The following is a 14,666-nucleotide window of genomic DNA, read 5'->3' on the forward strand; positions in this document are numbered from 1 at the left end:
GTGCCTAAAGAGCGGTAAGATGTATAAAAGCACATGGTGAGATAGGTGTAGCGAAAACATCGTAAGAGAACATTAAGGGTGAGAGGACGAGATAATTTTGCTATCTATTTCCCTAGTAGTTTAGAACTACTAGCTAGAGAAACAGATAGCAGCACATACTTTCTACCTTTACCTTAGATGCTCTAGTACACCTCGTAATTTACCTTTACCTTTACCTTTGCATCGGATGATCACCAAACTGACTTCGGTTCCCCATCTGCACACCGTGGCTTTGCATCTCTTTACCATACTTCATTACTTCTTCCTCCCACTTCTTCAGCGCGTCCATTGCTCCTCCTTCGATAACCTTGTCGACAGCGCCAGCAAGCTTCATCGCGTCTAGGGCAGCTTGGTTTGTACTCGCCGCTGTATGTGGTCTGAATCCAGCAAGTGCATCGCCAAGCAAGAGTACTCTACCGTTCTCCAACAAGGCAGATGGCGCGATGACATCTGTGATGGCTTGTACCAAGGGTACCTCAGTCTTGTTGACAAGCTCAGCGAATTGTGGTGGGAGTATCTCATTCGCGAGGACCTTTTGCCGTCTCCATACATCTTCTTTAATTCCACCCGGCGGTAATGTGATGTGATGTCTCTTCCCCTCGTTGTCTGTCATGAGCTCGACGTGCTCCGGCGATTCTTCCTTGTAGTTGGCGTACCAGACCCAGTTCAGCAATCGCTCACCAGGTTTGGTTGTCCCGCTTTTCCCTGGTATAGTATATGCTAGTATCTGGATACCCTCGGTGTGGTAGAATGGGAACTTCTCGACGAAGACATCGGTGGCAGCCTGTGAGACTTGCGTTTCGGGTACTGTGCCGCGCCATGCTACGTATCCGGCGTATGTTCGCTTGACGTCGGGGAAGTATTCGGCGCGTATCTTGGAGCTGGGACCGTCGGCTGCGATGACGAGGTCTGCTTCGGTGGAGAACGTCTCTCCGGATTTGTGTTGGATCGTGATCTTAACGGGTTCTGAGAAGTCCAATTCCAGAGATGGTGCAGGTTTTGGTGCCACAACACTCGTAACCGTACACCCATACTCATATGATGTCTTTCCCTCCCCTTCTTCCGTCGTGGGTACCTTCGCGTAGTCGGTCTCAGTACCATCGTAGTTCGTTCGTAGGAGGTGGTACAGCAGATCCCAGCTTGTCATGCGCTGCTCTTGGTTGTGACGACTTATGACATGGCCTTCCTTATCGAGATATAGCCGTTGGTGACTCGGGATTGTCAACGTGGTTTGACTGCGGTCGTGCGCTTTGAAGAACTTCTGTACGTCCTGTCCGGCCACCACACCAGCGCCCTGATCCTGCAGAAGCGGCGTCGGATTGCGTTCGAATATGCGGATGTTGAGATCTTTGCGAAGGCGCTTCAATGCGACACCAGTCAGAAGGCCGCCTAAAGATCCTCCAACGATTACGATATCTTTGGGCTTTGCTGGCGCCATGGCGGTACCTAGATATGTTGCGAAGCGTCGAGTATGGGTCAGAGCGGTTGAGGTTGAGCCACCAACTCAATATGGTGGATGCTACATTTTGAGCACTAGGTCGATCATGATCTGCTCAAGGATGCAGTCTTGTATTACCGTTCGATGACATGTTCGAGGATTCAGTCGACGCGAGTGCCGGTCAAACATCGCGACCAACGGCAAGCCTCGGCAGTTGAAGCAGTGCTTATGTCATCATGACGCGCACTTATCTCCATTCTCACCTGCGCGCCCTCACGAAGTCAGAGTAATTACCCGCCAACTGATGGATGGACACATGGTGCGCTTATGCAAATGTATCCCTATCGTGTTTATTATTCTTTTTGTTATATATGTATAAAGCAACGGCAACCTACGTACACCTGGGTATCCGCCAAAACAAGGACCGAACTAAAGCTAATACATGTTGTCACACTCAATGCTAAACCTCCTGAAAGACCCTCGGAGGCGATGCAGAACTCATCGTCACCTCTGGCGCACCGCGCGCTTCGCTCTCTCTCGCCAATTGACTCGCGAACTTACTCTTCGCACGAATCGCCGGACCCTTGAAGTAAAAGATGTACACCGGAAGACAGAACAGCGCTGTCAAGCCAAACAATACCAAATACGACCTCTGAATACCTAGATTGCTGTACATGGGCTTGGTGTAAAGCGCACATAAACCCGCGAGCAAATCTCTCATGAAGCCGTTGCCACCAGTCGCAGACGCGCTATGTGGTCCGTAGGCGGCGACCATGTAATCGATGGACGCGTAGTAGATGGCGAAGTTCGAAACTCCAATGAGGAGGGTGGCCATTATGACGCCGAACCAGTGGAGTGGCGGCCCTGTTGCGACGAATGCGCAGATCAGCAGCCCAGCAGGGAGGAGGGTGACGAGCCATAGGAGTGGCTTAAGACGTGCCTCAGGTGCAAGCTGTTCACCCCGGCTACGTCGAGCATTGTGACGTGCGATGATCGGGAAAAAGGTGAAGTAGCCGATGATGTATGACACTGCTAATGCGACGAGAGCAAGCGAGATCTGCGTAGGCGTGAAAGACCATTGTTGGAAGACGTAGCCGAAGCTCTCGAAGAAAGAGAAGATGAGCGCGTCGGCGAGACCGCTCAGCAGCGACAGGAAAAGGACGATGGGCTCAGTCAGGAGCAACTGATATGGTCGAAACATCGTGGTGGCAACTTCCTTGTAGTGCAGCCTGTCCCTCCATTTCTTGTCTTCGTTCGGTCCCCGGATGTTGACATTACCGCTCTTTCGTTCCTTCTTCGCGGCGTTGTCGAGCATGATGGGAGCCAGAGTCTCTTTGGCGATGGCCCCATGAAGTAACTGGGTCGTTACTCCAAGGATGAGCTGGATGTAGAAGTTCCAACGCCAACCCAGGAACTGCTCGAGCGGGCCTCCGATAATGCCTCCAATGACTGCTCCGAGACAAGAGAAGAGCGAACACCACAAGACGGCATATTGTTGCTCATCTTTGTGATACATGTCACCGACCATGCCCATGGTGACCGATCCACCAGCCGAAGACAAGCCGCCCATGATCCTGCCACCGATGATTCCGGCAAAGCTGTTGGACGTGGCGCAAACCAGGACCGAGATGTTCGTCAGCCCAAGAGAGGCTTGCATGACGGGCCAGCGTCCAAATTCCTCGGAGAACGGCGCCCAGAATTCGCAGCCGAACGCATATGCGACGAGGAAGGCAGTCATCCCCAACCGGGCGTTTGTGATGCCGAAGTAGTCGTTCAGCAGAGGCACGGCGTTGGAGTATACCGAGGCGTTGAGATTCATACTGATCTGACAGAATGCGACCACGGTCAAAAGGCACCACTTTCGTTTTGTGGACCAAGCGTGCGCAGTGCGTTCGGGCGAGGTGTGTTCGTTGAGGATGATGGTGGGCGCGAGGCCGGGGGCCGAGGGTTGTGGCGCCAGTGTGGTTGAACTCTCCATACTGGTACGCGACTGCGCTGGGGAAGAGTTGGTGGAAGCCATGACAGAAGACATGAAGTTTTCTGTTGCTGTTATTTGTGTGTGGTGTATTGGATTGTATGATAGTAGTGTCTTGAGATAACTATCTTAAGAAGGATTGCATTGAACATGCGAGATTATATACTAAGAAAGTATGATATTTCACGATGGATGCTCAACTTTGGATCGTCGTGAGTAACGTCAAAGTACTATGTTTCTGTCATTTCGCGCATCGCAGCTCATCCTATGGGAGAGGGTACATACTAAGCGAAAAGTTAGAGACCGACCACATGCACACCACAACCATGGTACGTAAGTAAAGTCCAGTAAGTAGAGTAGAACCGGAATAACTCATGTGTTCATTCCACGGTACTGCTAAATTGTAAGTATTTGTTAGTAATGCACCATGGGTGGGCGTAGTGGGCGTGGACCCTGAACGTCACCTGACTTCGTCTTCCGGCAGGAGAGTAGTTGAGACATGGTTCCAAAGAAGAGTAGCGGGTTCGCTAAGTGTTGTGTTCAAGATCTTGAGTGACAATCTCTATGCTCAGCGAGCGTCTCTAGTACCAATGATCAGTGCCCAGTAGGTAGCACTTTGAGTTACAGCAGTCATGTACGCGAGAGGCCCGCTTCCCCACGAAGCAGTATCTCCGTAGATCCAAGACCATGGCCTTTGTCGTCCTTCGGCGCAACCCATACAAGGAAAGAGATGAACGAGTTTGCAGCCTACATTAAGATGAAAATATGCAAAGTAGATGATCTAACGTCAACGTAGGCTCTAGGGTGTTCAGAAAAATTCCTGAGCGGGGTGGGCGCATGATATGATGTTGCGTGGCAACGACACAATGATCGGAGATCATGAATACGTTGCTGGATTGATGAACTGCTCATAGAAATGTCATAAAGTATTCTTTATAACGCGTGGTAATGACGGTAAGATTATGGTTGTGTTTAGCAAGGTTAATTCGAGGCCTTTTGAGTACCTGCCGCCAAGAATACTAGACGTGCGGAAGTCCGTCGAACGTACACAGTACTTAATCATATGTATGGTTTCGGTAATGACATATGATCTTGTTAAGTGTGAGGCGAACTCAAACTCAAAGTGTTAGCGCGTCAGCGCGTCATTTCGCCAATACCACATACTAACGGCAGGGGGGTCGGGTTCGCGGGTAGGTACATCACGATATGTAGCGACCCAGTCCAGAACTGTGTTTACACGTGAAGTAATTGGGCCTCGAGGTCGTACAATGCTCAATCTCTCGACCGCATCCTTGTACCTGATCACGTTCGCAGAAACCAGACGGAGATCCCGCCCTCCTCGGTCGGATGCTGCATCGATATTCAAGTAACCGTAATTACGCGCCCGGCATGCTACTGGAGGTTGCAGTCTTCGTTATCGAAACCACACATTCTTCCGTGGTGATGCGACATGCCGATGGCCGGAAGGCATCGACACCCTGCCGCCACGGTACAGCCACAGTGGGCATTTTGTCCTCCCGCACGCTTCCCCGCACTAGGTGGATATGGTCGATCAGTAATGCGTGTATCTTGGCTTGAAGGTTTCCGCGGCTCGTTGCATAGTCGACAGGTGCGGAGGTACATCCTCAAGCGGACGGCGTGCCCGATGGACAGCTTGTGACAGCTACGTTGAAGCATCCGCGACAGGAACATAGGTGGCCTTCTAGAAGTTTGACATGAAACCTCTGAGACTGACAGAAGTGTTGAGCATGACTGGACGTAGCGCGATGTTTTCGAAGCCGCGAAGGATAAAAGAACGCATGAACGTCAGACTTTCTGCCGGTCAATGGGAAGACGTGCGAAAGCACAATGAAACGGGAGTGCTGCATGGATATTCCTGTATACATGGAATCGAGCTGCGTCAATATTCCAGGTGCTATAGCTGCAGAATTCGGCGCGTGCGGTGCTGCAACACAGCCTGCGAACGGTAGAGCACCGCACTGTACCTGCAGCCGCGGCATGCGGTCATGGCCGCCAAGACGAAGCGTTCGAAATTGGAGTTACAACGGAAAGAAGCGGCGTGATGGTTTCTTTAAGCGTGTGTAGCGATGGAAACGCTTGCAAGCACGAAAACGTTGAAGTTGGTGTGATGGTAGGAGCGAATCCTGGGGTACCTGGGAAATTGCTGGAGTGCCGAAACCTCCGATGTCTGATCTCGGCATGCGACGATCCAGCCCAGCACGAACCAGAACACGATCTACCCCAACTTCGACACTCTTGTCTCACCGGGTTTCCTACCGTTCACACATCAGTGGACTGCATGCTGACCGGCATGTTTGGAGGCGGACGTCAAATTGCTATCCGCGGTCGCAGCCCGACAAGGTAGCAGCCTGTACCCCCCGTGGTAGTCGTCGTGACACATTTCTCCGTCATGGCGTTCACGCGTTCTGCTGCAGTCCTGCAGAAGATGCGATCCCTTCCCGTTACACTAAGAACAGTGACTAGCCTGGTGGCTCAGTATCATCCAACCCTGCGATACACCTCTCATCGAGCAATCCCTTGCCGCTCAGGCCTCCCCGAGCCGCAGCTAACCTCGCCCTGTTGTATCTTTTACCAGACCCGACCCATGTGCAGGGCAGTTCTAATACCTCTTACGTCTTCCCGCTCTCCCTAGCAGTTGTGTGCCGCCCTGTTCGCCGATGGACATTTGGCATAACCTGTCCCGCCCCCTCGGTATCAGCATCCTTCAATCCTTCCGCTACACGGTCCCACTTTCGTTCTGTTAAGTAAGAGGAGGAGCCTGACTCTCAAATCCTCATACTTCACTGTCAATCGAAACTATCACTCCCGCTTGGTCCCCACACAGCATGATCACCATGCCGCCTCTGTTGCGCCCACGAGAGCTCGATGGCACAACAAGGGCCAATCTCGACCGTCTTGGTGTCGCTTACATTGTTGTCGCCGTATTGTACACGCTGATACTGAGTGTCGAGCTTTTCTTCCTCCATCGACGTAGGGAGGCTTTTTGTTTGCAGATACGGAATATCAAGATCGTTTTTGCAGCGGTGCTTATGCTGCACATCTATCTCATCCTTGTCCTACTCGTCTACCCGTGGAACGGTCTCTTCCCATGCTCAGCCGAGTTTTGGATCATGTCAGTATTTCTTCCATCTGGCATGGCATTTTTCCAAGGTAAGTTTGAGGTTCGACGCAAGGTCCGATGCATACTAAGTCCTCACAGCATGCAATGCCAAGGTGCTCACGGCCTACGAGAGCCAGCGCCGTATGACACGCAACTTTCTGGAGGGTGCGCGCAAGAAGCGGATGTCGTATACCCCACTCGGCCTTCTTGAAGCGTGGCGCGATCTCGATGCGGCGAAGAAAGTATACTTTGGTACTTTGGTCGGACTAGTCCTTTCGGTATGTTATGCTGTAGTGCGTCCATGTGTATACCACTGACCGCAGCAGTTCCTGCCCGCTATTATGCTGTTCTTCGGCTCTCGCCGCTTTCACGACGCGTACGGTTTCTTCGGAGTTCCTACTAATTACATTGAATGCCGAAGAGGAGGCGAATGGTATGTTATCATGACGCACTTGCACGAGTCTTGCACTGATCGTGAATCAGGATTCCGTCGATCTTTGTGCAGCTATTCTGGACAATGATGGTTGGTCCGTGGATACTATGGAAGATCCGCAACATCAAGGACGTTCACTCGTGGGCCTGGCAAACGAGACTTGCCATCATTGCTGGGTATGTTTGGTCGCATCGAATCCATTCCATCCTGCTTACATTGCTTTCAGTCTTCCAGGAACGCCACTTTGGATCGCCTTCACGTACTCAAAGATGCACCAGATCCAGCAAATCAACAAGGTCTTTGCACCAGCCGGGTGGTAAGTGAAGTTGCCTTTCCTGACCCGTTCCCAGCTGACCCCCCGATGTAGGTTTATACCATCACTAGTCGTTTGCCAACAGGTTCTCATCATCATACCACTGCGAGACGCACTGAGGGCCCAACCGAACAGACGATCATCAATCTCCGACACCGATTCGCTCACCTCCAACCACTCGCAATTATCCGGGAAATCGACTACCATGATCTACACCAAGGAGATCAAAGCCAAATCGTCGATGCAGTCATTGGAGTTCACCATTGAGCAGAATATCGAGCCCCTCATCGCCTGGGCTGCTGCGCGCGAGTTCACAGCCGAGAACTGCATCTTCCTCCGTGAAGTGCGCAACTTCAGGAAGAAGTGGGGCAGCCTCAAGGTCGTTACCACCGCTCAACGGCGACAGATGTTCAACGAGGCGTCTCTGCTTTTCTACACGCTTATTAACCCCTTCACCGCCGAGGCACCGATCAACATCGAATACAAGATCTTCAAGACTCTACAAAACATGTTCGCGGAAGTCGAGTTCGACCCGTATATGCCGCGTGCCCAGACACCAGAGGAAGCTAAGTCACCCGTCGCCAGAGACAATGTCGTATGCCCATGGGAGGACACCTTAAGCCGGCCAGCGAGTATCGACTCCAACATCACATCGTCCTCAACATCGAGCACCAGGTCAATAGTCCCGAGCGAGTTCACAGAGGAAGTCTTTGATCCCGCCTTTGAGAGCATCAAATACCTCGTCTTCACCAACACCTGGCCGCGCTACGTGGAGCTCGCAGGCAAGCTTCCATCGGCATGATTCAATGCATGCAAATTATCGAGACCTGACAGTATCACTGTCTGGCAGAGCCACACATCTCATTTCTTTAACACGTTTGTCGATATAAAAAGGGTACACAGTCCTTATACACTACCACGCAAAGCGTGGCTGCGGTAATCTCAGTCTTTACCATAATCATTCTCAGGATAAGAATGTTGTTATATAGTTTCCTTGGTTCGCTTCTCGATAGAAATACCCTCAATGACATGGCGCATCTTCTTCTTACCTTTGATCTTGACTACGTCACATCTTTCCACGTGTGCGACTTCACGGTGTTCACTCACACCGACACAAACATGCTGTAGCCTGAACCACAGGCGCCTAAAACGCCTGACGATCTAGACAGCCGTGGATCGTGAGGCTTGTTTGCCGCTCCACCCCTTCCATTCATGCGATGAGCAGCATACGCTGACATTCCGGAACGACAACGATCCTGCTACCTGACACATTGCACGTTAGGCCGCGTTTGACAGGTCCCCTTCCGGTCGGCTCCTAGCCCTACACGCCAGTTTCGACGTTGTTTTGACAGCTGGGCGGGGCGACCCAGCCAACAACGGAAGTCCGCCAACTGTAGATCGTAGATCGCTTGCACACGACTCGACAACCTCACGATGCTGATCGTCATCTCATCTCACAACGTCAGCGGACTCGCCGACACAGCCAAAGACATCGCTGTCATCCCTCCGACTTCACCGAAAGTCCCATGCCCCGCGGGGCAAATAACTGCCGCACGCGACCGTTCCTGCCTTCGCTAACGCAACTCTGCGACCTACGCCGCAGGCCCCCAATATACGGCACAGCACCTGGGCACCACGCCACCAACAGCGCCTTTCCCTCTCCCTTCCGTTCATCCCTCTCCTGAGCATAAAGACGGCTCGCGCGTGCTAGGACTCGGCATCTGAGATTATGCATGGGGCGCGTGCGTTGTTCGGATGGCGAGAGATACCGGCGCTGTGGTTTCGCGTCTTGGGGCGTTGGATGTCGCAGGTTGTGGGTTTGAGAAGGGCCCGGGGACCGAGGACCGGGATGGTGGGCTGTGGGAGCTGGAAGAGGGAGGATAGAGGGTAGGCTAGTGACTGGAGACGAGTATAGGCTGTTGTGGTTGTGATAGTTGTGTGAGTTGGTGAGTGGTTTCGCGTGCTGTTTGTGGGAGCTGCCCGGGCGGTGCCAGCTTCAGCGTGGTTGCAAGCACGTTGAAGCTACGCGCGCTATTGACATCGGAGAAGCAGCTGCAACGGGCCTCTCAATGTCCGCTGCAGAATCCTGCGCACGCGTTGCCCATGTGGTAGTTCTGATGCGGCGTGGTTAGCAGGAGGTGCGATGCCCATTCAACGACTCGGTATACACGCTAGCATGACTCATGGCTGCTTTTGACTGTGCGGTGCCTCAGTCTCCAACTCCATTGCCACCTGGGCAGTCACATTCCCCTCATCGTCATCACCAGCCGTTGACATGATCAGAACTTTATACGTTGTATTGCGAATTCAGTCATGTACATTGGAGTATTTGCGAGACCTCACCTGCTCACTGCGGGACCGAACCTATGTACACAATATGTCTCTTGATGAGCTTCCCTCTCCCATACGCCTTCTCCACGCCGTCTTGCTTTACAATTCGATCATCTAACGCTTCTACTTCCCTCGTCTATCTCACATGATAACGCAACCACCGCTGTTCTTCCTCCTCTCTTTCCCCCGCGACCTCTGAGTAGGCGCCCTAGTCATCGGACGCGGGTACGTTGGTTGAGCCTCCGCGGTGGCCCCATTGCGGTTATCTTGAACTGGGCGTTGGCTGGGCTGGCTGGGCTGACTGGGCTGGCTGGGTGCCGGTGATACTTTCAAGGAATCTTTTGGGGGTGAACGAAATACGCCGCATTGCCAGCAACATCCATGCTTGCAGTTGCTGCACTTCGTCACACGTGTGTGGTCTTGTTCAGAGGCACCGTCGCCGGCGTTCGGGGTGCCGCAGGTGCAGCAGTACCAGCCCATCGCGGGATTGAGGTTGGTTCTGAATATGTGGGTGATATAAGCTGGAGTCTGCTATGCAGGCCAGGGACACGCAGAACGCCGCTGTCTTAGTGGGTAGTCAGTAGATGAGTTAGTTCGGTGAGTTGGCGCATAAGACTGTACAGAAAGAGGAAGTAGCACAACGAGGATGAGGGGTTTATGCGAGCGGAAGCATCGCGCGCATTCACATTGCGGATTACAAGGTCGCGTGGCTTCTAGCTCTTGATGCTACTGCTATTGTCCTATAGGCGCCATGTGCATCCATTGCAGATATGGCTGTCGCGTATATTTGACAGTCACTGAAGGTATGCTCACGATACAGATATCGGATTCGCAATCCCATCGACAGTATCATTGATGTCTGCAGCTCTTCCAGTCCAGCACTCTTCCGGTACATCATGAATCACTTGTTTTTCGGCGACTTCGCCATCTACACTCCTGCTTCCACCCATTTCCTCAACCATTGCTCACAATATGACGCATTTCACTCGTCTCTTTCTCCTATCCCACCCCGCCGTTCTTTCTTCTCTTTCCACTTCCGTAGTTCTCTTCTTCCTTCGCAAAGCTTCCTCAGCGTCCCATATTCCAGCCGATTTGGCAGCTTGCTGCGCGGCAATTCTTGCGACTGGACCGGCAAACCCCGCATTTGACGACGAAAACGTGGGACTAGGAAGTTCGGGTATCGCATTGTGGTCGTAAAGTCTGTTCTTCAGACATTCGTTGCAGTCGGCTAGTTTGTGTCTGCAGACCGTGCAGCTGGACTCCTTGTGAACGTCGTTGTGGATGCGCTGCTTGCATTCCTGTCCACAACATACCCAGTCTATACGAAGTGCTTTGGGGTCTTGCTGTCGTCCTCGGTTTTGGGATGCATTTGATGGGAGATAGTCTTGCAGTTTTTGACGCGGTATCCCCGACATACTGGGTGCAAAGATTGATGTGATTAACGGGTATGTATAAATATCTGGGCAGGAAGCGCGAGCGAAGGTGGTGAAGAGGCAAGATCATGGTAGGCGTGTGTCTACCGAACATACTACTGGTACACAGTCACAGCGCGTAGACTCGGAAACGCCACTTCGATACGAATATGTCCTATTAGTCAAGCGCACTGTGCACGCAGGCGTTCTGGCGAAAGGCAGTCATAAACCACTCATATGAGCTTCAGTCATCCCGCTGACACACTTCAACGAGAACAGAGTTGTATAATGAAGATTGTTGGTATAATGTTTCGCACTGCGGCCTGCCGCTACCAATTCTATTCCAACAACTGTATTGTGTGGCGCGTGAGTTTGTCCATGTCAACCCCATAATTCCTACCAACTCCCACAACACCAGTTCACGCATGCTCTAAATACCCCGGATATCCAAAATACCTCGCTCCACATTCTTGCCCTCGTAGCTAGGGGACTTCTCCTTCTCTGCTTCATCGAGCGTCTGGAGATAGGCAGTTCTTTTGGGGCCCTTCCCGAAGAATTTACCCCAGCCACTGCGGGTCGTAGGACCAGAAGAGGGGCCTGTTGTTGCGGGAACATTGTGGCGAGCGGACTCGATATGAGTGAGATTTCTCGAGTTGGTGGCGTACGAAGAAGTAGTGACAGGTCTGTGGGGGATCGCAGTACCTGTACGGGTAATGTTCTGATGGGAGAAAGTCGAAACGGGGGCGGTGGAGGTGTTCGAGGTAACCCTTCCAGGGTGCATATATTGCAGCATTTCACGTTTGTTCCTTGCTGAGAGATCCCTGAAAATTCTTGTGCATCTTCCCCCATCGCCAACACACTTGCGAGTATCTTCCGGCCAGACACTACAACCTTCCATTCCGTTCCTCTTGCGGCATAAGTCACACCTCCACATCGCTGTCCTCTCCTTGGTTTTTAGCATGACGACGCTAGACGCGGCTGGCCGAGAATGGAGTATTAAAGGTGAGGTGTTGCGTTATTCGGGAACGGACAGTAGCGAGTAATATCGATCCAAGTACCGAGAGTGGGCGACGATGATGTAGGTCGCTAGTACAAAGCTTGATATATTATGAGGTGTTGTGGAAGTGTATGGGTGTCGGAGTACCGCCATATATAGTTTCATCGTCGCGCTGTGTTCTCATACTGTTGCTTGAATGACACTGCGTCATGAAGAGTCAAGCATCAAGTATGTCTACGGTGACTAAAGTCGGGATGTGACTAAAACACGGTCGTGGAAGTGCAGAAGTAGTCGGCAAGCTTGGAATATCTTGGAGCGAATGCCGCATGTCAAGGTTGAGTACATGATCTTCTATAGCCGCTGTGAAGACGCTCGCAGATTTGGGTGTTCGTGCATCATTGTGGCGATGTCGTGGAGATCACATTCGCCCTTTCGATATTTACATGCACATGTCGCCGCCATAGACTTATCCTCAAATCATGCAATGAGCCTCTTTCGCTTGCCATCTCTTTCCTCTGGACGTTCCACCCCGACCGGTCGAGACCTACCTCTTACTGTAACCACTCCACATCAACGCCTGAATGGATCATTCGCACTCCGGTAAGTGTTCAATACGGGAGCTATCACACTTGGCAAGCAGCGCCTCGTAGGGTTTCCAGTGAAGATCGACTGTTTTGGTATTGTCGTTGATGGAGGTTCCTGCGTTCTGCCGCGATCGAGGTATGAAATGGTAGAAGTTCCTGAAAACTAATAACCCGATCCGGCCGCTGCCCTGGAAGTCAGGGATGCGAGTGAACTCTGTATCTTCTTCCTCTGTCGATACGATGTGTTCGAGCGAGACTAACGGCAGTCTCCAGTCGCGCTCGAAGATTGGCGCAATGAATTGTAATAGAAGTCGAGTCGGGACCTGGCGCACCAGCTTGGCAAATTCTTGATCATCTCGGACCTCATCTCCACGAATGGTATAGCTGCGCAGGGTAGGGCATAGTTCGGGAAAGCAGACTCCTTGAGTAAATAATGTAGTCAGATCCTCGTCGCAAATTCTGTCGAGCACAATGCACAGGCTCGTCAAATGCGATGCCCGAATGCGGAAGTCGGAAACTTTTCGGGTCCTCAGTGCAAGTGTTAGATGACGAAGGTTGTCGTAGCTCAAAGGAATGAGGCTTTCAGGGATGTCGCCAGTGTGTTTGAAATTGTGTTGGTGTTCACTGGACAGGAGGTACATAGATTCGAGTCTTTCTGCCAAGTGTGTATCTCTGAGGACGGTTTGAATGATCTGTATAGCTCATCAACACATGTAAAGGACCCCCAAGCAGATGATGGAGGTAAAATGCAGGCAAGTATTCAAAAATGACCATTGGACGGTTGAGGAGTCGGACTTACGTGCATAGGGTCAACAGCCTCGCTGTAAAACGTGCCGACCCACGCCTTTTCACCTGCATCATTAAATGTAAGGCTGAGGCTTGCGATGACACAAACCAGATGGCGGATCTTGGGGGCCAGGCGAATGATTGCGACCAGTGTTTCCGAGCGGGTATCTCGAAGCCATGCGCAATGCGCATGAAATTCGTCTCTTCGAGAATCGGCGATGACACTCAAGTGATGCGTGTAGCCTTCTTCCGTGAAGAGATGGTAAGGTGAAAGAGTTAGATATGTGAGCCTAGTCGAGATTTCAGGTAACTCGAGAAGGGCAGCTAGGTTCCGCAGTGTCCCTTCTTGGCACTTTGTTGGGAGATCTTCCAGGATCCAAACGAAGGTCTGCCATGCCGCCGTACGTAGACGTCGACAGGTCAACCGAATGTTGTAGATGTCGGGCCTCTCTTGTTCGCTCCAGTAGTCAGGGTCGAGACAAGCGAGGTTTTTATGACGCTGGCGAGGTATGAGGTATGCGAAGATGTGCTCATGGAGTTCCAATGGCAGGGTTTCGAGGCTCGTCATGACGAGGGAGGGCTACTTCGGTGTTGGCTGCCGGGTTGAGCCGTGTAGACTACACAGAACTTTGTGAGTGACAAGCAAGATGGTGGCTCGATGTGAGGGGAGTGTCAGGATCAGCTCCAAGCTGTGGATGTTGTAGTGCCCTAGGTATGGCGTGCAGATGCAATGCCGGTGTGCGGCACAGCCCTGCTGGCAGAGTCATCATGCCAAGAGGTGGCATGTAGCTTCGCGACTGAACTCGATCGGATCTCGCAAGAAGCGCTTTCTCGGATGCTCTAGCATTGACGCGAGCTCTAGGTGGACAACGTCGAGTGGAAGCGCTGGAGGTCATGGTGAGGTGGTGGTCACGTGGCGGATGATGAAACAGGGTTAGACATACGGGGAGGCAGCTGCGCATCAGCTCGGATCAGCAAACATCACGTCGGCCATCCTCACGCGTCGAGACATCGCCAATAGGACGCCCAGCCTCGCTCGAGTCGCCCCTTCCTCGCGCCCCCTCGCACTCCCTCGCGCACTGCCAGAAGCACCTCGGGCATCGCGCGCATCTTTGCGCCTGCCCTCTCTCCGCCGTCTGCACGCCGCGCCGCTGCCGGTCGTGGTTCCCCAGGCCGAAAGCCCGTCCCACCGCCGCCCCACCGCGAGTCGACGAACTGCAGCGCCGTCACCACCATC

At 52.4% G+C, this 14,666-nt stretch overlaps 3 protein-coding genes across 3 annotated transcripts; 1 reads left to right on the forward strand and 2 right to left on the reverse strand.

Annotated features, from left to right (window-relative positions):
- Window positions 1–211: 211 nt before the first annotated feature.
- J4E85_004951 (uncharacterized protein) lies at window positions 212–1,477 on the reverse strand (the record flags this gene model as incomplete). The annotated part of the gene is made up of 1 exon (XM_051469202.1): window positions 212–1,477. The coding sequence occupies one exon, from the start codon at window positions 1,475–1,477 to the stop codon at window positions 212–214; it is 1,266 nt and encodes a 421-aa protein (XP_051327417.1).
- Window positions 1,478–1,937: 460 nt separating this feature from the next.
- Window positions 1,938–3,455, reverse strand: J4E85_004952 (uncharacterized protein; the record flags this gene model as incomplete). Its single annotated transcript, XM_051469203.1, has 1 exon — window positions 1,938–3,455. One exon carries the CDS (start codon window positions 3,453–3,455, stop codon window positions 1,938–1,940), a length of 1,518 nt encoding a protein of 505 aa, XP_051327418.1.
- A 2,852-nt stretch (window positions 3,456–6,307) lies between these two features.
- Window positions 6,308–8,121, forward strand: J4E85_004953 (uncharacterized protein; the record flags this gene model as incomplete). The annotated part of the gene is made up of 6 exons (XM_051469204.1): window positions 6,308–6,623; window positions 6,673–6,851; window positions 6,900–7,006; window positions 7,057–7,182; window positions 7,233–7,322; window positions 7,374–8,121. The coding sequence occupies 6 exons, from the start codon at window positions 6,308–6,310 to the stop codon at window positions 8,119–8,121; spliced, it is 1,566 nt and encodes a 521-aa protein (XP_051327419.1).
- Between the last annotated feature and the right edge of the window lie 6,545 nt (window positions 8,122–14,666).

The sequence above is a fragment of the Alternaria conjuncta genome (genome assembly GCF_024043145.1).
Source record: "Alternaria conjuncta strain BMP 0040 chromosome Unknown scaffold_6, whole genome shotgun sequence".
In the NCBI taxonomy this organism is placed as follows: Eukaryota; Fungi; Ascomycota; class Dothideomycetes; order Pleosporales; family Pleosporaceae; genus Alternaria; species Alternaria conjuncta.